Source organism: Sinohyriopsis cumingii, chromosome 13 (assembly GCF_028554795.1).
Source record: "Sinohyriopsis cumingii isolate HCF-2022 chromosome 13, ASM2855479v2, whole genome shotgun sequence".
Lineage (NCBI taxonomy): Eukaryota > Metazoa > Mollusca > Bivalvia > Unionida > Unionidae > Sinohyriopsis > Sinohyriopsis cumingii.
The window spans coordinates 18,407,943-18,431,276 of record NC_142973.1 but is presented as its reverse complement, the minus strand read 5'-3'; the positions used below and the strand labels follow the sequence as shown (position 1 = coordinate 18,431,276).

The window sequence follows — 23,334 nt, the reverse complement described above, 5'->3', positions numbered from 1 at the left end:
ACCCTCCTGTAAAACCAGAATTTCTAAAACATCGTATGTGTTATTTACGTCTAAAGTCACGTAGTCCCAGTCAGCCTCGATTCCACCCTATGAATCACACATTAAGAATAATAAAAAAGAAGGTCTTTCCTCGAACTGTTACTAATTTTGAATCAAGGTAAGGTACTAATTCAGCATTAGGTGTTTACGAATAAATGGTCAGGTCAAACTAATTTCTGGAAAATATCAAATTCCAGTAAACAAAATTACATTTCTTTAGCATGTAATGAAATAAAAACAAATTGAAACTTACAAACAGACAATTAAATTAAATCAAATATAAATTTAATCAAATATACATAACAACTTATGCGCTTCGCTTATGTGGCTTCACTCGTATTGTTTCGGAATTAGAGACCATTATCATCACTTGTAATATTTCATAATAAAGTAGAATCATAATTGTGCCTTTTCTTTTGGTTACTGATCTTTGATACCCCATGACTTTGTCGTCACATCACAAAGCAAAGACACCAAGAGGCACGCATGCAAATCTTTGGTGAAAATATCATTGGCATGTTGAAGACTTTGACGTACATAATTAATAATAATCCAAAAATTCAAATCTTCTAATATCATACTAATCTTTGCTATATGGTGACCCGTTTAGTGAACAAAAGATGCATTGATTTCCCCACGCCATGTTATTGCAGATATTGAAGCAATAGAAGCGAAGGAGGAATCACGTTTGAATTTGTCTCTGTCACGGAAAAATATACACAAAAGAAGCAAAAGCTTCACCACCAAGTCAAGAGAAAGACATTGTGTTTAATGTAGCAGATGAAGTATTACTTCAGACAATAAGGAAAATAACCAGAAAAGGAAGGAAACGTAGTGCCTTGTAAACTGGACCATACACTGTCGAAGCAATGTGAAAAAAAGTACTTACCGTTTACTGGGATACACACAGTGCTATTAATTATAACAGGCTGAAAACTTATAAAGAACCTCGAAATGTAACAATAAAGACATATAAACGGATGAAACACAAAATCCAGACACGTCTAATCAACAGGACAATGCGGACGTAGAATATACATGTATGTGCACCGGTACAGTTGACACAATATTCTACAAAAACATAGACAAAGAATAGGAAAAAATGGCTGCCAATATATTAGGTAGGGGAAGAAGCCGAGAAAACCCGGGGAAGATCCACAGTAAGCTATTTGCAATCTCTCTTGCATGCATATTTCCTGAAAGGTGAACCTCGAATAGGAGTGTGTAGACTGACAATAGAGTACATTCTTGTCAAGTGCGTCGACTTTCAACATGTAATACATAAGTATTTTGACGTAAACGTCTTGAAGAAAACTGTACGAAGACGTACCACCCGAGAAAAGTTTTGACTATGTAAGATAATGCGGTTGATAAAAAAAATTGTGGTCATGTTTTAAGGTGTTACATGTGCTAACTTCGCTTTTACATACATCGTACATATTTTTTTCCAATTTACTGTTTACTATTTTATATTGTATCTACGTTTACATTTATTTGGAAGAAGTGATCTTCCTGTAATTTTGTGCAATTCAATTTGTTTAATACATTTTTAATATATCTACCTTCGTTTAGTACGATATAGACAATATTGTGCTGATGAGCCGTAAAGGTCTGTCACAAAGAACCACTAGGCCAGCGTCTAGACCCCCAGCCCCACTCGTGTGATCTGGAGCGGTGCAGTACCACTGGACCATGAAGAATGATGGGTAATATCTTCCATGTCACACTATCGCGCTGTTGCGGCGAAAAGTGGCAAAAACAACAAAGAAAGAAACGCAACAAAGCGATAAAAGTGACAACGCGACAAAATAGCTCGAGAAAACGACAAAATTAGTGTGACCAACCGAAGGTATCATTTTGTCGCGTTGGCATACGATAATGTTCCATTAACTCCATGATTTTGTTTGGAACTCCATGATTTTGTTTGGGTTTTTACTTTGGCACTTTGTTTTGCTCCGTGTTATAACTTTAGCCACTTGATTTTGTCGGGTTGTCGCTTTGTAGCTACATTGTAGTGTTTCACCTTGGCGTTTTGACGTCTTAACGCCTTTTCGCTTTGTTGAGTTGGCGCTTTATCGCCTTGTTTTTTTCGCATGCGATTTCACACAATGCGTATGGTAAAACAAAAGTATTCTTACACTGCATTTACCCTATTGCTCGAATTACTGGCAAACTATGCCCGTAAATGATAATGTCATCGTTGAGAATTAAAGAGGAAAAAAAGCATTATTGTGCATGTAGAAAATGCATAAAATTGTTTCCATGCAAAACAATGAACGAGGAATACTGCTATCTTGTAAAGTTACTAGACTCATCTTTTCTTCCTGCTCCAGCCAAGGTATAGTATGCGGGGATATAACACTAAATTGCAAATGGCAATCTAAAAATACTTACATTACGCATGTCAACCGGAAGCTGACAACCTGACAATGTGATAAAACTACCATTTGACAAAACCAACAAAACCACCTAGCAAAACGCGACAGTTCAACAATATCCAGGCGCCAGCTCGACAAAAATGGGCGAAAGAGCAACCATATAGCACTGTTTTGTCGACAAAGTTTTGTTGGGTTGTTGCAGTAGTTGAGATTGTTGTTTTGTCACGTTAGCACTTTATCGCTTTGTCATGATACTTTGTCTGCTTGTATCTTTGCTGGCATTTCTTTGGTTTGTCGTCGCTACGAAACGACAACATTACATACATCGGCCACCATACAAAGGTGGCTACAATGTGGCCTCATGTGCTAACCGTCTTGACAGACTGAGCAAAGCAGAAAATATACAGTAGCACAATTATGGCAGTGGAGCTGTGCTTGTGATGGACAAAGGTCATTAGGTCATGTTCCACAATATTTAATTCAACATCGACCGATATCTTAATTTACTTACTGTATGTATAATAAAAAAACTGTCTCAAATTATATGAAAGAATTAATATTTAAAGGATTTAATAAATTAATTAGCTGTATCAACTTGCTTGTTATCAAAATAATGCCTCAAAGGAGAAAAGTCCATCAAGTAACTTTGGGAACAGGCGTACCTCGAAATCAAAATGCGAACACATGTTATCAATGGTATTACTGGTAACCATGAGTCATTTTCATGTGTGAAGTAATTCCAACTGGCTATTAGATAAGTGCAAATTTTCAGGCTCCTAAAATGATTAAAAGTTTCGTTCACATGATTTTCTTTCGCAATAGCTCAACAAGTATGGTTGTTGTGTGGTTTATTTTTTCTTCCAAAAATAGTCCCAAATGTCTTTAACCGTATCATCTGTCCAAACAGTTGACAACCGTATACAATAACAATATCTTAAGTTCGATTATCAAGTTTACAGGGGATGATAGCTGAGTTGTACGAACAATATCAAAATTGGATTCGGTTATCCAGTTTACAGGGGATGATAGCTGAGTTGTACGAAGAATATCAAAATTGGTTTCGGTTATCCAATTTACAGGGAAAGCTAGTGTGCTGGTGAGAATTGGTTTTATTTTCAATCTGTATATAGTTCATTGCAAAACTGGTTATTTGTGGGTTATCCAGTATTCAATAATTGAAATGTGACCCTCATCTGTTGAAAAGTGAACCTTGATCATGTTTACAACGGGGTCAAAATTCAATCGAACACCCGCACTTACAGAAACGTGTATCTAAAGACCGCTTTCAAAATCATTCCGAAACTGATCGTTAAATAAAAGGCTGATAAAAATATATATTTTAGAGGGAACTTAAGCAAGGAGGCAATAGGAGCGCGGGGGAGCGAAACCTAAAGAAGTTCCTACTTTTTAAGTATTTCCGGAAAATAATTGTAACCATCTAACTGTAAAGAAAACTTTCCCTAGGTAATGTTCCACCTGTATAGGGCTCGTGTTTTTATTTTTTTTATTTATTTTTTTTTGGGGGGGGGGGCGCTTTTGTTTGTTTTTCTTGGTTATTTTTCTTTTGGGAGGAGGAACTGAAGCTCACGTTCCACTCCCACCATCCTCCTGGCTCTACTTCTTGTTAAAGTTTGTTTTCACTGTAATATATTCGCCAAATTTTACATTGAAACAGGATGTTACAGCCATGAATCTCATTTTAGAACGTATGCTTACTTTGACTTAAATCAGTTGGGGGCCCCGAGTGGCCGAGTGGTCTAAAGCGCTCTCCGTTACGGATCACTGCCATTCACCTCTGTCTGCGTAGGTTCGAGTCTCGGATTCGGCCAGTGTGGGTATGTGAGAAAGCTTGCCAGTAGCTTCTCGAGGGTCGGTGGTTCTTTCCAGGGTCTTCCCGGATTCTTCCTCCACCATTATAACTGGCCGCCATGTATAGCCTATCGTGTGCTGAAAAATGGCGTTAAACCCTACAACAACAACAACAACAAACTTAAATCAGTTGCATTTTTATACAAATTAAAATCAAACAAATAGATATATTTTATTCTGGGCCAATTGAATCATTTGAAACTCCAGTGTAGTTTTTTATTCCAAGACTATTATTATTATGATTAAAATTAGTAGTAGTAGTAGTAGTTGTATTAATATTTCATCTTACCCGCTACAGCGTCCAGTGGGTCATCCACACGGAGACTTTGCACAATGTATGACCAGAGCTGATAGGAAATTGCAGCAAGTATACCTACTACGCATGCGCCCCATGGATAATAAGCATTGCAACCAGCACAAATTGCCACCTGCAACGTAAAACTTTTCATCATTTCCCTTTCTTTTAACTGTACTAGGAAAAACAGCGATCGCAGAAAAATAATATAATCTATTTGCTACTGCTGAATAAAGTGAAAGTACAGAACAAAAGAACTAACCTCAATTTAAATAGAATATATATATATATATATATATATATATATATATATATATATATATATATATATATATATATTATAGATTCTTTTCTTTTCTCAGTAACCGTATCTGAGTGGTCCAACCATACAGTGAGCATAAGGTGAACTTAACCTTTAACAATATTGTTATATATGTATGTATGTATGTATGTATGTATGTATGTATGTATGTATGTATGCATGTATGTATGTATGTATGTATGTATGTGGGGGGTATGCGTGAGTGTAACTCTATGGTCTTAGAGCAAGTATTAGAAAAGAGCGAGAAGCAACAACCTTTGTAAAATTCAGCAAATAATTTATTTCCTTAGAATACAAAAAGAAAATGTAAAACAAACATACTTACGTATTGCAAATTAAATCCCAAATAATCCTATCTTCACAGACACAATTCCTAATTATTAAACTTCTGAATAAACTTTATTGGAAATCCAAATTAAATCCAGTGATGAAAGTGTTGATGTGCCTGTGGTGGACTGTGTAGTGGTGGTTTACAAGCAGTCTTTAGTTGGATCACAATTCTAAAATCCAAGGATACATCCTTTTTTGAAATTCGACAGTAAATTCAAGTCTATATTTTCAAGAATGTTATTTTTATGTGCGCTTTATATGTCCACTGAATAAATAATTTGATTTAATAAACTCCAGCCCAATGAAACGATGGACACAAAAATAATACAATTGAATTTGCTAAGATCTTAAAGCACAATTGAGTTAGATTTATACAAACAAGATTATAGATTCATCTACTAGACTTCAGGTCACAATTAACAATTTCTAAGAAAAAAATATTACCTTTATCGAAATAGCCTGCTAGAAGATTCCTAATGTTTAAAAGATTTTTATAATTAGACTATAAAATATGGTAAACACAAAGTATTTGTCTCATGCGAAGCTAATAATCATGATAGTTAACCCATACACATAGAGAATATTTAAGTTGTTTACTGAATTAAAGAAATTCAACGATTCAGTTCAAATAGAAAACGAACTTGGAGTTGAACATGGTCAAATCCAACATGTTAGATCAATAGCATTTAATGAAATAAAATAAATTTTAAAAAAATAACAAATAATGCAAATGACATATACATAAACTATATATATATATATATATATATATATATATATATATATATATATATATATATATATATATATATATATATATATATAAAGGGAAAGAATACAAACGACAAAACGGACAAATCTTGCTACATGTCTGCGGCATGATGCCCCATTGCTAGACATCACTAAAAAAATCCAACATTGCAGACATTGTAGCGATATGACTGAAAAATTGTTAGAGCTTTTTAAAATCCAAATCACACACACACACACACACACACGATACGCCAGCCAGAAATACATACTGTGAGACCACCGCCAGTTTGGCAGACAGAGGGAAATACAGGCTGAATAAGAACATGGTTTAACATGGAACTATACCATTCCGGCGAGTGACCCGTTGATAGCATTCAGCAAACTCCAAGAGCTGTTTCCGAATATGTGTGTTCTATTGATGAAAAACGCAGTAAAGGCGGCAAAGGATGCCGAGATGAAAGTGTTAACGACGGCAATGCTGACAGCGGCACCGTCACCCTCATTCTGAATGGTAATTTGTGATCCGCCGTTGAATGCCAGGAAACCGAAAAATAGAATGAAACCGCCCAGAGCTGTAATCTGCGAAGATACATGAATTATATATATATATATATATATATATATATATATATATATATATATATATAGGAGGACTTTGTGTAGCTCCTAATCTTTAGAAGCTCTAAGCGCTTTACGACATTAGAAAACACCTATAACATAAGAAACATATATAATGATATGATTGCAAAAAACAAACACCATGAAATTAGAAAACATAAAAAACATGCTGAAAATATTTAAGATAGGGAACATTATTAAGTCTTTAAGTTTGTTCTTGCAGTCGAAATAAGTGAGCTTTAAGTGCACTCTTGAATGGGATCACTGTGTCTTTGTGTCTAAGTTCAGTGGGCGATTGCTGGGCCCTGGTATGCAAAACAACGTTGTCTATATGACTACGTTTTCATAGTGGGAATAATGAGTATACGGTTGTCAGATGAGGAGAGTAAGTATCTTGCTGATGTGTACACATGGGTGAGGTCGGATAGGTATGTAGGAATGGAGTCCGTCAGTGAAATGTAGCACAGAGAACAATTTTTGTGTTTGATTCTGGATCGAATAGATAGCCATTGTAGGATTCAGAGCGGCGGGGAGGTGTGCTCTGATAGGGGTACTCTAAGTATGATCCGAGCAGCTGGGTTTTGAACATTGTGAAGTTTCTGGAGTAGATATTGAGATGAGTGAGACAAAATTGAGTTACAATAGTCCAATCTTGAAAGTACTAATGAACACACAAGTGTTTTAGTGACATCAGCTGAAAGATGTTTGCGAATGAAGCTGATGCGTCTCAGCTCAAGACATGTAGACTTGCATATGTTCATGACATGTTGGTGCAATGTGAGAGTACTGTCCAGAGTAACACCTAGATTTCGTACTGACTGTGTGAATTTAAGGTTGGTGTTGCTGATATTTATTATTTACCTAGATTTCGTACTGACTGTGTGAATTTAATGTTGGTGTTGCTGATATTTATTGTTTGAGGTAAAGGATGTGAATGAGAAAGTCTTTGTGTTGTGATCAGAATGGCCTCAGTTTTATCATCATACATCTGCAGCTTGTTACATGTCATCCATGATTTCACATCAGAAATGCACCTCTCTGGGTGTCGTTAGCGTACCATTGGTGAGATACTGAATGATGATCTATGACAATTGAGAGCGACTGAGTGTATAGAATGAAGTGAACATGTCCAAAAGCAGACCCCTGTGGAACACCACAACATAGATTAACTGGGCTGGAGTGTACTCCATTTGCAGACACAATTTGGATCCTGTTGACCAAGTAGGACTTGAACCACAGTAAGGCTTTATCAAGATTGCCAAATAAATACTGGACACAGTGAAGCAATATATAATGGTCTATTGTGTCAAATGCTGCAGACATACGAAGGGGGAGAGAGACCAGAAATGTCACCAGTTAGACATAACAGAAGGCATACATATTTCTGTATTTCTTCTTCAAAGGAAGAGGTAACAAAGCAGACTAAACCCGACTGCGATGTCCAACCCGATATGTCACCTAACAATATAGTCTTGAAAGCAACACAAAATGGCATACTGATTTTCAATAAATACAAATGTAAAATATTTTTGATAGGTTAATTGACTTGCCGGTACGGAATGTCCCCTGATCTTGGCTACAATCTTTGCTTTCTTGTCAAATCTACCTATCCGTGGTCCCAACAGCACGGCCCCTACGAACGAAGCCACTCCCCCTACCACGTGCACAATTCCACTGCCGGAGAAGTCCTTAAAATTGAAAGACAACATTTTACAATGATTAAAAATGAAAATTGCTATTTGTTGTGGGCACAAAAGGAGTTGATGTACGACGATTTCAATGAATATGAGTGTACTTCACAATACGGGCACGATACTAGCGCACACTATTTTTACCCATTGTTGCAGGAGTGGGCAGAGGATACCTAGTTTCAATATGACCTGCTCCTAAATCCATTGAATTTACCATCTTTATACTTCCTAAAGCCACAATTGTCATTTATAATATAGTACCGCGAAATATCGATATTTCGGACACACATGACAGTAATATTTGGAAATGAAACACACAGCATCCGCACTTCCGTCAAATATACTCTTCGCCGCTTGTAAACATTGTGTACTCATATTGATCGTGGCACACTCAAAATCATTTTACAAAAGCCTTTCGTTTTATTCATGGACGTTTAGAAACATTGTATCATGGGAGTCTCGAGATATTAAATGTAGGTAAGCTTGCATAGGAGGAAGAATCTGGTACGTGGTGTTTCCTAGTTACTCAAGAAAGGAATGTGGTATGTACCTGAAGATTTCAAGCAGGTAAAAATATCCCGGTAACCTAACTGCATTTCAAGTGTGGCAGAAATGAGACCTTGAATTGTAGTACAATGTTACCCCAGTGCTAGATATCACACTAGATATCACTTTATAAACTGCCTTACTGCAGACATGTGACTGAAACTTGGTAAAGCTACATTAAAAATCCAAATCAGACTTACACAAATTTAAAACTTTCACCATTCACGTTTTGACAACAAAATCTCAAGAGATATTCCTGATGAGACGGTTAACTTAATGCAATGTCTCTTAACACTTTGCATCGTAACCATATTATTTGCAAGAAATATTTACACGTTGAATTCCAACCACAGACTTGAAACTTTCCTCTAATACTTTGACTTTTAGCCTTACAGGAATGTTTGATTCCTCCGATACAGTTGTGTTGTTAGATAATGATATTCCACCCATGCTTATCGAATTCACTGAGTTTTCAAACACACAAAAAGAAGCTGAACCAACATTTCACGCAGAACATGTTACTGACTGAGAACGGACAGTAGGACATCAATGATGACCGATGGACGAACAGCATGGCTGCTATATATCATTTACTGTGACATTCATCGCCGACGGACAAAACGCAAGAACATCTGTCAAATTTTGAATCTGAACATATCACGTGACTCACCCTGTATCCTACGTGTCCTATATCGCCTCCGTAATCTACTCCTTTGTAGAGGAATCCCCCAGCCCACGTCCAGTGAGTCACTAGTGGGTAGATGATGCCTGGAAACATGATTAAGAAATTTTTTGTATAAATAGTAATGGTTGATATATGGTGTATATGGGATTGCTATTATCCAACAGCAACGGAAGAAGAAGAAGAAGAAGAAGAAGAAGAAGGAGAAGAAGAAGCAAGAGGAAAACAGACGAAAAACATGCCTAGAATAATTTCAAATATATCATTAAAACACGGCGTTTCCTATATTGCGCATTTCAATGGGGGGGGGGGAGGTGCACGTTAGTGGCAGAATTCTGTAATTCTGCGTATAATCTCGCAAAAAAACAGATCGCCGTGTGTTAAGATCTGTAGGATCTGTGACATTATAGTTTCGTTTAGGTATGGAAATGAGTGGATTTTAGAACCGATTTGCAGGTAAATGACTTTAAAACTTTTAATAGCAAATATGCACTTAGTTCACCATGGCAAGGATATGATCAGTGCAACACATGATATTTCAAATTTCAATCTTGCTGAGGTCTTTAGAATTTCAAAGGATTTAATTTAAAAGATAAATTGCTTAATTTTCAACTTATAAACTTTTGTACAAAATCAAACATTTCCGAAATTGCTGCAGTGGGGACGGGCCTGTGCTCCAATGACGGCTTATGAAATAAATGGATACAAAGTTTAAAAAGGTTGTTCATCATTGATGAAAAAGTACTTACTTAGTCTTTGACATTTGATAGGCTGAGCACGTGCCAAATATAGACGATATTCCAACCAGGAAATAAGAGCAGGGTGATTTCGGGTTACTGTTGTTTGAATTTATTTGCATTCACCCCCTAGACGTGTGCAAGCAGAACATAGGAAGATACGGGTTGACTAGAATCACGTGCTTTCAGTGAAATGGTGTACCTAGTTGTCTGGATAAAAACGGCATTACTGAACACCCATCAAGCCCTGATAGTGGTTCGACTTTACGATCAAAAGTTTATGTAAAATCCTACAATTACTTTATTTATCTAGAATACAAATCGGATACTAAAACAAAAGAACTTTGGAAACTGTGAATCTGAAATAATGCTAAACGTGTTTTCACAAGTCCAAATGTTTGAATTTTCAACTGATTTCAAGAGTATTCCAATTAAGTTCCAGTATTGAATGTGTTGGTGTTCCTGTAGTCTCGAATATGCTAATATGCACTTGGATGATGTAGTAACAGTCTTTTGATGTATGACAATAATATAATCCCAAAATGTTCTTGACTTAATTCACTATAACTCCAAATTAATTTCCAGTCCAAGAATATTATTAATGAATGCTCTGCATTTCCAGTGAAAAAAATTCAATAAATAATTCCACCGAAAAGAAATCTGAACACAACAATAAGAATGATTCTGCTAAAGATGTTAAAGCACGAATGAGTAATTTTCCCCAGTAAACAACGTTACATAAAAACTAAAGCACAAAAATAGCACAAGGATGAGGGTCAAATGTTCATTTCTAGAAAATTTACGTTGTCAGCAAGGTAAGTTTTATTAATTGAATTCTAATAAAGATTATGGCAGACATCAGGTTGACCGGATTTTGTATGGGGAAAATCAAATATCCTAGACCCAGACCCAACATATTTACCTATAATGAAAAAGATCTGAACATTTCACAAACACTCGTGCAGAAAATATTAGCGACGTATTCTGTAGTTTACACATAATGGTTAATGGTCAGGTACAACATGAACTTGATTTTCGGAAACAGTCAGGTCCAAATACAATTTTATATAACATACATGGAGAAAAAACTAACAAACAATACAAATTAAATATACGTAACACTTCCAGTCATAATAAGAACGATTTGTACACTAACATTTTCTTTAAAATATTAGTGAAATGTACATGTGAAAAACATTACATAAGATGAAGTCTTAGGAATGACACAAAATTTACAGAAAGCAATAGAAAACTTCTATGCACGTGAAAGTGCATCTGCAAGTTGATTATCTTCTCTCTTGATGTGCCTGATGCCAATATTGTATTCCTGCAACATCAAACTCGACCATAATAATTTCAAATATTTGTTCTCATCCTGCCAATGGAAGTAAGGGGGTTGTGATCACTGAATCCAATAATGAACTTATATACACTTCAAGGTGTTGCACAGCCAGTATTAAAGCCAAACGTTCATTTTGGATTGTGGAATAATTTCTCTGTTGCTTATTTAATATCTTTAAAAATAGCACAATGCATAATATGATCTACATCATTTTGTCTTCTTGAATACATACTCCACGCAGCCCAACATCACCTACATCAACAAGCTAAAATTTGGAGCTGAAAGAACTGGTGCAATCTTAAATAAGACCTTCAGCTTATCAAAAGCCTCCTGACATTTTTCAAATCAATGAAACTTGTTTTGTTTTTTGCCTGATCAATAAAATGGTCCGGGTTTCACCAATTATGACAGTATTAGAACTCAATTTCGACACTTTCCAGCTATACCCGAGGATAGCATAAGTTCCTTCTTATAGATAGACACAGATAATTTAGAGACACCCTTGACCTTAACGTCTGTAGGCTTAACCCGATTGTGTATCACGATATGTCCTAGAAGTGTAACACATGTACGGTGAAACTCTCTTTTACTGAAATTAAACATCAAATTTGCATCACTGAGTCTATCAACAAAATTCCGAATTGTTTCAAAGTGATCTTTCCAAGTGTCGTTGCAAGTGTAAGTTTCACGATTATCTACACCAGATATCATGTCTATTAAACTTTGGAAGGTACAAGGTGAATCCTTTGTCCCAAACGGCTTCACATTATACTAATAAAGTTAGTCTGGAGTTAGCAATGTCGAACTTTCCTTTGCCATTTCTGTCAGTGGAATTTGCCAGAATCTTCTTATACGGTTAAACAAATGAACGTTACTAGTCAGGTACACATAAAACCTGATTTTGGACAAAGTCGTGTCCAAAATACAATTATACATAACATACAATCATGGAGAAAAACTAAGAGAAAATACAAATTAAATATACACAATAATAGAATATGGCAGAATGTATCTCTATCACGTATCGTAGTGATTACACTTGTCTCATTTTAACTGAGCATTATGCATAAAGGTTGTAGCCTTCGGAATACGCCCAAACCATAATCTCCTATAAGTCCTTTGCATTTAATAAAATGGTTGTGTTTTTCAAAATTACTTCGACACCATGTGTTTAGGGTTATGCTAGAATTAAAGTTAAATTTCTTTTTTCCACAAATTGATATCCAAATACAGACAAATTTATATCTTAATACAACTCACATTTTTATTCTAATGCAACACAAATTTATATCTTAATGCAATACAAATTTATATCCTAATAGACACAAATGTCTCATTGTCACAGTTTTTGGAGATATAACAGACCTGTAAAAAGCATTCTCAGTTTCGCCCACGTGTTTGCAGATTATTTCAGAAGTAATTGGGAAGTATTCCGCGCGTTGTTATTATATTCTCTCTAATGGAACGTTTATTAATGATATTGATATGTACATGTTCTTCATCTGACAAGTCATTTCGAAAGTCCTCACCAGTTGATCAAGCAATTAATCACTTAATTTTTTTATATTCAGCCTTAATCTTCTACTTCAGACTATTTCAGCTATCTAATATGTCACTCTAAATATATTCTATATTTAGTTTATTCTTTGTCCACTTCCTATTTCGCTAGTTTTGCTTTCAGACCGTGCGCATTCATTAAAATCTACCATTTCAGCGCAATTGGTAAGCATTGTGTCTTGTGAACGTGGACTGAGCAAACAAATACTTTCTACGACCCGTTGTAAGTTTTCAATGAGTTTTCATAAGCTTCTTTGCTCTGAAACGTTAACTCCTAAAATCGTTGCAAGCATATAACTTTTGATCAGTGTCCGAATGATTCAGTTGAAACTATCCTCTTAGTTGTCGAAACAAAAACAGCTAGCGGGTATTTAATATGACCGAATATGATGTACCCTTGATGAATCACACATGACACCGCCTGGAAAAAATATATGCAGTAAATACCTCTTTATTGGACAGAATATATTCTGTTCTTGATGACACCGTCTGCGCAAAGGATGCAGGTACGGGCTGCAAAGTTCAGTATGCGCATCTAAAGAAGACGGAAGACTATGAAGAACCTCCGGATACCTCGATATCCAAAACCAACATTCTTCACAAGTATGACAAAAGATTTTCAATTAGTAGCAGGGACCCTGACGCAAATCAGTTGATGATTTTTTATTTTAAATTCAACAGGGGCAGATGTGATCTTCAACGTTTTAGCATATTGTGTCAGTTAATTTATATGATATAATCTGCCCTCCGGCGCCAAAGTAACGAGGCCTCTCTTCAATCAATAAACATAGACCTCATCCTTGGAATGAACCAAACAATATTATCTCATTTGAAGAGGCGACTTACTCGGTATTTATCCATATAACGTCCCAAACTTCAATGGTTACTGTAATACGAACATAAAAACTGGTTTGGATTTGACCGGAAATAAATGCATGAAAGGGATTAAAGCCTATATCTCCACGACTGTCGAAATTTTCTTTCACGTAAATTTGTTTATTAAGTGAAATTAAATTGTTAAGAATTTGAAAAGAATACTTTAGACAAGACCAAATGTATTCAACTACAGGAAACAGCTTTAACCTATGTGATGCTATACAACACCAAAATTTGGACAGTTTTGTGCACGGAAGAATGAAGCCATACACTTTTCAGAATGCATCTACGGTAGATGAATAGTACCTGTTATGAAGAAGCTGTATACTAAGTAGGCGAGAAATTCACACCTCTCGGCCACTGCCCCAGATACGATGGTGGAGGAGGTGGAAGCAAACGTATATTGGAAGAAGAAGAATGCGTATTTGGTGTCTGGGAGTTCAGAGGACGCAAAATACTTCCAACCAATGAAATCATTTCCTTCTCCATAGGCAAATGCGTAACCTATAAGCCAATAGGCAATTCCAGCTATGACTGAAAACGAACAGAACAAATATGTCATAGATTATTACATACCCATGTAAGATGAAATCGGGAAAGCTAAAAGCCAGAGAGCAGCTAAGTGACTTCTAGTGATGTCATATGTGTGCTGAATGTCATCGAGTGACACCATTGAGATTTGTCAGAAAACGGCATGTACGCTACAATAACCGACGCAAATAAAACAGTTATATCGCAGAGTAGATATTGAATGTTTTCATTAAATTAAGTTTTCGCTGGTTAAAGGCGACACGTATCTTTTTCGGTGGCTGTTTTAAAATGGGCTTCGTTGTTGAATAGTAAAAAAAATAACTTGACTTTGAGGCTGTCTGAGATAGTTTAGGCACAACCACCTTGAAACGAATTCTTGATCTTTCAAAGTGAATGCAGATGGAAATTGTATTTCCTTTCCTTTAATAACCATTGTGAATAAAGATAAAACTTAACTAAGTAGGTTTAATGTGTAGTGGGCTTGTGTTATTTTTGTCAGAATATCTATTGAAAGATTATGGCATAAGGCAACATTTAATATCATATGAATTCTTTTATATTTAAAGTCCTTTAGTCTCTCAAAATATTTTGGTGTACGTATTTTCTGTGCATTACAAGGTACTTCAAAAAATATTCACCATATATTTGAAATAATGGTTTTAGTAGAAAATAAATTAAAATATATCAAATGTATATGCATATGTTACAGTGGTTTCTAAACACGGGATATCATGTTTTAATATATAGGAACAGGGGAGCAACATCATACATATCAAACATTTAGCATGGATTATGGGGAATGTTCTTCAAAGCAATTAAATGAATCTGAATAAAATGACTTTAGTTTTTATTGGCCGTTCTGTAATTAATAATATCTGTCTGCTTTGTCAGATCAAGCCAAAAACAAGTGACTGATTTCTTTAAATAATTTTTCCGGCATTAGTACTGCTTTGTGGTGAATAATATTCTTCAATGGTCCGTTGGTATCCAACAAATGTTCATTATCACTTAGTATACTATTATAGGCCGATGGACCAAGTTTGTATTTAATATAAATTTCTGCCTACAGAAAAAGATTCTATCACAGAGTACACATCTTCTCTCTGAAATGCTTTTAAAAGATCTTTTTTAAAATCTAAACTGCAATTATAGGTTAAAAAAACTGAGATATCTAGGCTTCCATGACTTTCATTAAGTAGATTTGTTAAAAATCAAATTATATCATTGTAATTATGTTCTTTGAGAGAATATATCTATAAGAAATGAAATCACGCGCCTGTATGATGTACAAATAATAGTTAATTATTTGCTGTCCGGTTTTTAAGAGCGTTATTAAATAATTTTTGTTATGTATTAAGTAGCTTCATCATTGGCAGTTCAGTTTTTGAGTACCTAATTAATTTTAAACTCATAAATTGTTCAACCTGCTATTTTTCGAGTAAGTTGATCATGAACAACGTGCAAGATTAAATATGTAACGTGCAAACTCGCCAGTACGAGATTGTTATGTATTGTCAGTTTTAATGGAGATGGGGTCTCAAAGATAATCAGTCAGTTTTAATGTAAGGCTTTAAAATATAATCAGTCAGTTATAACTGAGCAAGGCTTTAAAACATAATCAGTCAGTTTTAATGGAGTAGGGCTTTAAAACATAATCAGTCAGTTTTAATGGAGTTGGGCTTTAAAACATAATCAGTCAGTTTTAATGGAGTAGGGCTTTAAAACATAATCAGTCAGTTGAATGGAGTAGGGCTTTAAAACATAATCAGTCAGTTTTAATGGAGTAGGGCTTTAAAACATAATCAGTCAGTTTTAATGGAGTAGGGCTTTAAAACATAATCAGTCAGTTTTAATGGAGTAGGGCTTTAAAACATAATCTGTCAGTTTTAATGGAGATGGACTTAAAGCATAATCGTTATGTTTTAATGGAGCAGGGCTTTAAAACATAATCAGTCAGTTTAATGGAGTAGGGCTTTCAAAAATAATCAGCCAGTTTTAATGGAGTAGAAGTTTAAAACATAATCAGTTTTAATGAATGGAGTAGGGGTTTAAAACATAATCTGTCTGTCAGTTTTAATGGAGTAGGGGTTTGAAACATAAGCAGTCGGTTTTAATGGAGTGGGGCTTTAAAACATAATCAGTTAGTTTTAATAGAATATGGCTTTAAAACATAGTCTGTCAGTTATAATAGAGTAGGGGTTTTAAACATAATCAGTTTTAATGGATATGGGGTTTAAAACATAACCGTTCAGTTTTAAAGGAGTAAGAGTTTAAAACATAATCAGTCAGTTTTAATGGAGTTGGGCTTTAAAACATAATCAGACAGTTTTAATGAAGATGGGTTTAAGACATAATCAGTCAGTTTTAATGGAGTAGGTGTTTAAAACATAATCGTTCAGTTTTAAAGAAGTAGGAGTTTAAAACATAATCTGTCAGTTTTAATGGAGTTGGGCTTTAAAACATAATCTGTCAGTTTTAATGGAGATGGGGTTTAAGACATAATCAGTCAGCTTTAATGGAGTAGTTGCTTAAAACATAATCGTTCAGTTTTAAAGAAGGAGGAGTTTAAAACATAATCTGTCAGTTTTAATGGAGTTGGGCTTTAAAACATAATCTGTCCGTTTTAATAGAGATGGGCTTTAAAACATAATCTGTCAGTTTTAATGGAGTAGGGGTTTAAAACATAATCTGTCAGTTTTAATGGAGTTGGGTTTAAAACATAATCAGTCAGTTTTCAAAAACAGTGTTCGCAATTAAATCGTCCAAGTCTTCGATAGATAAAATCATATAACTTGCATATTGCATAATAACGACCTTTTGTATCCAGTCAATCATTAAACTAATAATTGTTTAAAAACAATTAACTAAATAAATTATTGAATAAATATTGCTGCCAATATTATTAATAAATATATATCCTGTTTCAATTTCCACAGTGTTTGAATTAAGAACAAAAACGGTAGCCTTACATGAGATAGATAATGGAACAAGGCGTGTAAGGTCCATATCGTTAATTAGATGATAGCCTGTTGGTTCATTTCGTGATGTCAGCAGAGTAAACTATGTCATGAAATAAGCGAATTGTTCATTTTATAAAATTATCAAGCTGAGCTCTGCATGTTGCCTAAATGAAGTTAGAAAAAAAACATGTAGACTTACAACAGTCAAAGAAATTTTTGACTAGAATGTTGGTAGCGTTCTTGCTTCGTACTGAGCCTGCCTCCAGAAATGCGAAACCACATTGCATAACTAAAAAAGAAACAATGCTACTGAGACGTTTTCATTCTACATTGATTGCACATCCGGTTATCATAGTTTGTATTATGATCGCAATTATTTTTCTGGATGGATGCTACGGATCAAAACTTAAATACATAATTATAAATAAACTGTGGAACTATTACATTTAATGCCATGTGTGACGGGTAAGTATTTATTCTTTAAATGGTTATCTCCTCTTTTCATTTCAAACCAGCACTATTTATGTTGTTTCTTCCCACTAGTTTGTTTATACCCAAGTGACCTGTCAGCATACAATTAGACACAAGATTACAATTCCAAGGCATCCACGCATAATTATCTGTAAAAATGTACCGGTGCTAATCCTCCTATGCCTGTACAGCAACCTATTATGAAATTGTAGAGAATCTCATAAGAGCCATTAATGCCTTGCCTTGCCGATGGCCTTCGCTTCACCAATTCAGTGTTGGGTGGTCTCTCTCCATTACGTTGGTACATGCAGATTAATTATATATCTTCATCTGCTTCTTGTAGGTTCTTCGAGGTGGTATGCGTATCGGCCTATCAAATCCGTAATTGGAGCATCGTTCTCCACAACAGACTTCCTAGTCCAGTGTTCACCTTGTTTTACTTTACACTCATCTTCTTTGCCTAAATGATGTAATCTCTGTCTTCAGTCACATCTTGTAATTGACGTAAACCCTCACAAAGTCGATCATGATCATTCCAAAATATCCACAATTTAGACTATTTATATGCAACATTCTTAATCTTCTGACATGACCTAAACGTGTCTTGCACCTCTTAAGAGCTAATACAAACAGCATCTTCAGCAACACAACTGCCTTCGTTTACCGTGTCATTTCTATTACAAAGTGCACATCAGCTGCCCTCCCTAGGTAACTATCCATTTCAAAGGGATTTCTATTACTACTATCCATAAAAGAACGGAAGGCCTTTAAATACAATATCTCAGCTTCCATACATCCACTATCCTTAAGTTCCACTTGAGACAGAGATTATGCCGCTGCCCAAATCATTTCCATCTCAAAAAGCTTGGGGTTGCCTCAGATCCATTTTGATTGGATCGCACCGTCTAAGCTACCACTCCATCAGCCTCCCTATCAGTTATATTCTCTACATACTGGGCCATAGTCTGCGTTATCTCTGCTGGTACCTATCAACATGAACCTTCCTCTGGCTTGTTGATATCTAGCCCCACACCTGGGCAACCCAATGCTCTGTCCACTGACTCATATCTTTTGGAAACAATCTCACGAGGTTGTATGAAAGCTTTTTTTTTTCTTCACACATTTGTTAAATTCATTCCCCACTTCACTGAGATTAACATTTCCATTGCTCTTTCTCGATACATTTTTACCAGGCACACACTTCAAAGGTGTCACCGGGGCAATTCCTGTGCATTTGCAATCTCAAGAGCTTAAACATTCTTGACATTGCATTTTTATATAGCCTTCCTGATATGTACTCAACAATGAAGCCATATGCTGACGAAATTTCCAACCATCTTGCTACTCTCACTTTTTGTTCCCTGAAACTAAACATCCAGACTAGAGCTTTATGATCAGTACTGGCTCTAAACTTTCTGCCAAGCAAATACTGTTTACATTACTCTGCAAAGTAACCCAACGCTAACAATTCTTTATCTGGCACGCTGTAATTTCTACCAGCTTTATTGAACGTTCTACTTCCATATGCAATCTCTCTCTCTCTCTCTCCCTCTCTCTCTCTCTCTCTCTCTCTCTCTCTCTCTCTCTCTCTCTCTCTCTCTCTCTCTCTCTCTGTGCATTTGACTCTAGATTGCTCCGATGGCCATATCATTTGCATCAGTGTCTAACAAAATTCTTCTTTTGGCAGTGGGTGACCCGTTATCTCAATTCCTATCAAGGCAGTTTTAATTTCTCAAACAACTTCTTGGCATTTCTCATTCCACGTGTACTCTTTGCCATTTATTGTTAACGTCTACCTTTTTCACCAGAATCTGACGGTAACAGGACGTGTGATCAAAAGTTACAAATAAAGTTGCTTCAGTCAACAAGTCAAGACAGTATTGTGTGCGTAGTACCGGGTGTAAGGTCGTCAAAATTGCCAATTCAAAACAGTGATAAACGAAGTTTTCCACATTGATAATTGATCTTTGGGAGACCCAGTTTGTTGTTGTTATGTAACGGGATCTACCAAACGGGTGATACGGCGAGAGATGGACATCGAGCTGGGCATATCTGTCGTGGGTCCATCTCGATCCTGCATTGGTGTATTTCTCCAGCGTTTCGAAGATCTTTTTCAATGCTTCTGCCGATTTCATCACAAATGACGCTGTTGTCTTTGATGTCCAGGATTACGCGGGCAATACTGTGAATCCACGGTGTAGCAGTTTTAAATCTATACTTGTCATAACTAACATGGCATAACCAAGGAAAATGTTTGCTTAAACCCCAGCGTGGCCAAAGCTTTGCAACACCGCTACTATTATTGGAAGCATAATCGTCAACAGCTGTCTAGCGTCTTTGTCTATTATGTGGATGGAATATTGGTTACGTGATTTTCCATCTCACTATTACGTTTTTGAATTTGAAGTTATGCACATGTGATTGCTACGTTTTCGTACGAACATATTCAGCCGTTTCAGTATTGATAGCAGATGCGAGACGCAGACTACGGTTTTGTTCATACTACCGCAAGGATAATGGCTTTTCTTGCACCTTTGGGCATTCGGATGCAATACTCAAGTGAAAATTGTTTTACTTGTTGTATCGTTGTTGCTGTTGTTGCAGTGACAACCACTGGTGGCGTTGGATTAAGTACAAATAAGGGGTCTCAATAATTCAAGCGTTTCTCCTAAGACTTAGTATGTAAATTCCATTTTGCCGTGCGAGCTTTTTTAGCTGTGACCTAGTAAGCATGTTGATAACAAGAGGAAGGTGAGGCGTCTTTCTGATGGAGAAATTTTGTCGATGGCTTGTTTAAGTTTTGGTATTTTATCAGGATCAGATGCTTTTACCCAATAAATCCTGATTATGATTTCATTTATTTATGTTGCTGTGCTATCTTTTTTGCTTGGGCAGCGTCAGATGTTTCTTGTTTAAATTTGTTTTCTACGCGCTTTATAAAATTCACGAACAAATTCACAAAGCTGCCAGAGATGATGCAAATGCTGGTAAATTTCCTCAATTGTTTTAACTTCATGGCTTTTAGCAACAGCTTCATTAAATTGTTTCAGGTGCTTGCATCTCTCCTTTTATGGTCGGTGTAAAATTTTCGTACAACCACTGAAGACGAGTCCGTTCGGATGCCATTATTATACTTATTGCCCAAAACATCTATTTCATTAGTCTGCCTTTGAACATCTTCGCCACTGACCTCATTATAGACGTCACTCGCTTCAGGTACAGTGGGTGAGCTATTATGTTTCATCTGAGAGTGCACTCTTTCATGCACGATATTCCGCGGGTTATTTCTAGTTTTATTTGTTCTTCTTCTTAGGTCACTCCAGAGTTAGCTTGCTTAACAATGTGTTCTGAAATTGTTTTGTAAAATTCGTACACCTTCTGTGCTTCTTCTGTTCTTCTTTAATGAACCTGTATGATGCATTCAAACGATACAACATCCTCAATTTATAGGTAACATTTTTGACATTCCATTCATTTGGCATGTTCCAATAGTTTTGCTACGACTCAACAATTGTATCTACCTTTCTTCAATGCGAGATTATTCACCACTCGTCTCAGGCCAACTATATATTTCTTTCTGTCAGTAAAATATTGTGAACGTACATATACGATACTACTGCGATTACACCACACTGTGAAGAAAACCAATACACAGCAGAGGCTCAAAAAATAAACTCATTCATTCATTTGCCTGGGTCTGCGAGCAGCGTGTATCTATTGATCGCAACCATAGGCTAGCCTGTATAAGCAAGTACATCCTTCTGCGGGATTTTGTTTCTACCAACACAGAGTAGCAAGAAAGGCTTGGGTTTTGACTCGACTGGAGCTCTACGCGGGCATTTCGATCCGGATGAGACTCTACCTCTTTTGACTGGACCAAGTGACTTCAAATGTCAGTTTACACCCCCATGGGATGAAATTAAAGGTGAGCAAAAGGCAAAGCTTGCGTGTGGGCTACATTGCAATGTAGGCAGAGACCAGAACGGGTGGAAAGGCAATAAAGAGAGTAGGGCAACCCCGTCATTTTTATACTACTAATGAACTGGATCAAAATTATGAAAGAGTCAGACCTATGAATGCATACTATACACACTTATTCAAGATGCAAAATAATTAAAACACAACAATACACAGGGGTAAATTAAATAATCACCAAGTATCTAGATTCATGGAATGCATCTAGTGGTGGAGATGCGAACTTAGACTTGGGGTCACATAATGGGGTATATTTCTTGTTCGGTCAATATTTTTACTTGCTTGCAGTCACTGAAAAATATCACGATCTTTCTGTATATGTGAACTGAGTCATGTTCAGTTCATTTATCCTTAATATGGGTATGAGGATAAAGATGGAGACGGGGGCTAAACTAAAGTGAGGATTCTCTTTATTCGTAAAATTGACAATTTTATGCAGACAACTACTTTATTACTTTAAATTCCTCCTGACATTCATGTCAGAAACTATTACATTGCAATAGTTCAGGAGATAACTACTTGTCACATGACTGTTTCGAATACAGACAAGAGCTTTGTCCCATTAACAGCATCCTACATGAAGTTCATTAAAGTGGGCGTTTCGGTCTAAGAGCGACTGATATTTAAAGAGAAACATTTGCATTCAAAATCACACATACATTTATAGAATTTAATAGGTGTGATGTAGGGAGAGAAGTATTCTCATTCCATTACTACTTATTATGTTAATTAGATTGCAATTTACTAGTTTTACGCCTAGATAAAATTACGGGTATCGAAAGTTCAGAGATAGAACAAACGATAAATACAACAAATATGCTGAACATTTTAACTACAACACCACCAGCAAAGATCACGATAATAATAATAATAATAATAATAATAATAATTAATATACTTACAAATAATACACATTCCAATGATGATCAAGAAAAACTGGTCCATATTATCGTCAAGTGCTCCCATTTCTGTACGGAAGGAATAATTCCTGTAATGGATATTTTGCCTTGTTTTTTAATGAGTTTGAAGAAATAATCACATTATTCAGTTGAAATTTTGGCACTAATCGGAAAAAAAATGGTTATCATACATTTTGACATTTAATAAGAACTTTTTGAAACAAAATGAACTTGGATTTCGATTGTACAAGACAACAAAAACTAATTCGATAACTTCAGTTAATGATTTGACGTTTTTTTTTTAAACTCTAAATCTCCAAGAAACTTACTGTACAAAAATTAAAAGTTGATTAGAAAAGGTATTGTTCAGTTCCCTGTAATAATTCAATGTTTACTTTAGACTTCCACTCACCTGAAGCTTTTAGTCATGTACAAACCGAATTGCAACTGCCGGATTTATATA

The 23,334-nt window shown here is 35.7% G+C and overlaps 1 protein-coding gene across 1 annotated transcript in view; it reads right to left on the bottom strand.

Annotated features, from left to right (window-relative positions):
- Positions 1–22,935, bottom strand: part of LOC149785005 (putative ammonium transporter 1) — a 38,225-nt gene extending 15,290 nt beyond the window's left edge. Inside the window, exons 1-7 of the mRNA XM_089931173.1 lie at positions 22,875–22,935; positions 17,726–17,815; positions 14,342–14,569; positions 9,512–9,609; positions 8,155–8,292; positions 6,332–6,565; positions 4,576–4,714 (exon numbers count right to left, since the gene is read on the bottom strand). Of these exons, the coding sequence (XP_089787299.1) occupies positions 4,576–4,714; positions 6,332–6,565; positions 8,155–8,292; positions 9,512–9,609; positions 14,342–14,569; positions 17,726–17,815; positions 22,875–22,917 (970 nt within the window). The 5' untranslated portion in view covers positions 22,918–22,935. The remainder of the gene's footprint in view (positions 1–4,575; positions 4,715–6,331; positions 6,566–8,154; positions 8,293–9,511; positions 9,610–14,341; positions 14,570–17,725; positions 17,816–22,874) is intronic.
- Between the last annotated feature and the right edge of the window lie 399 nt (positions 22,936–23,334).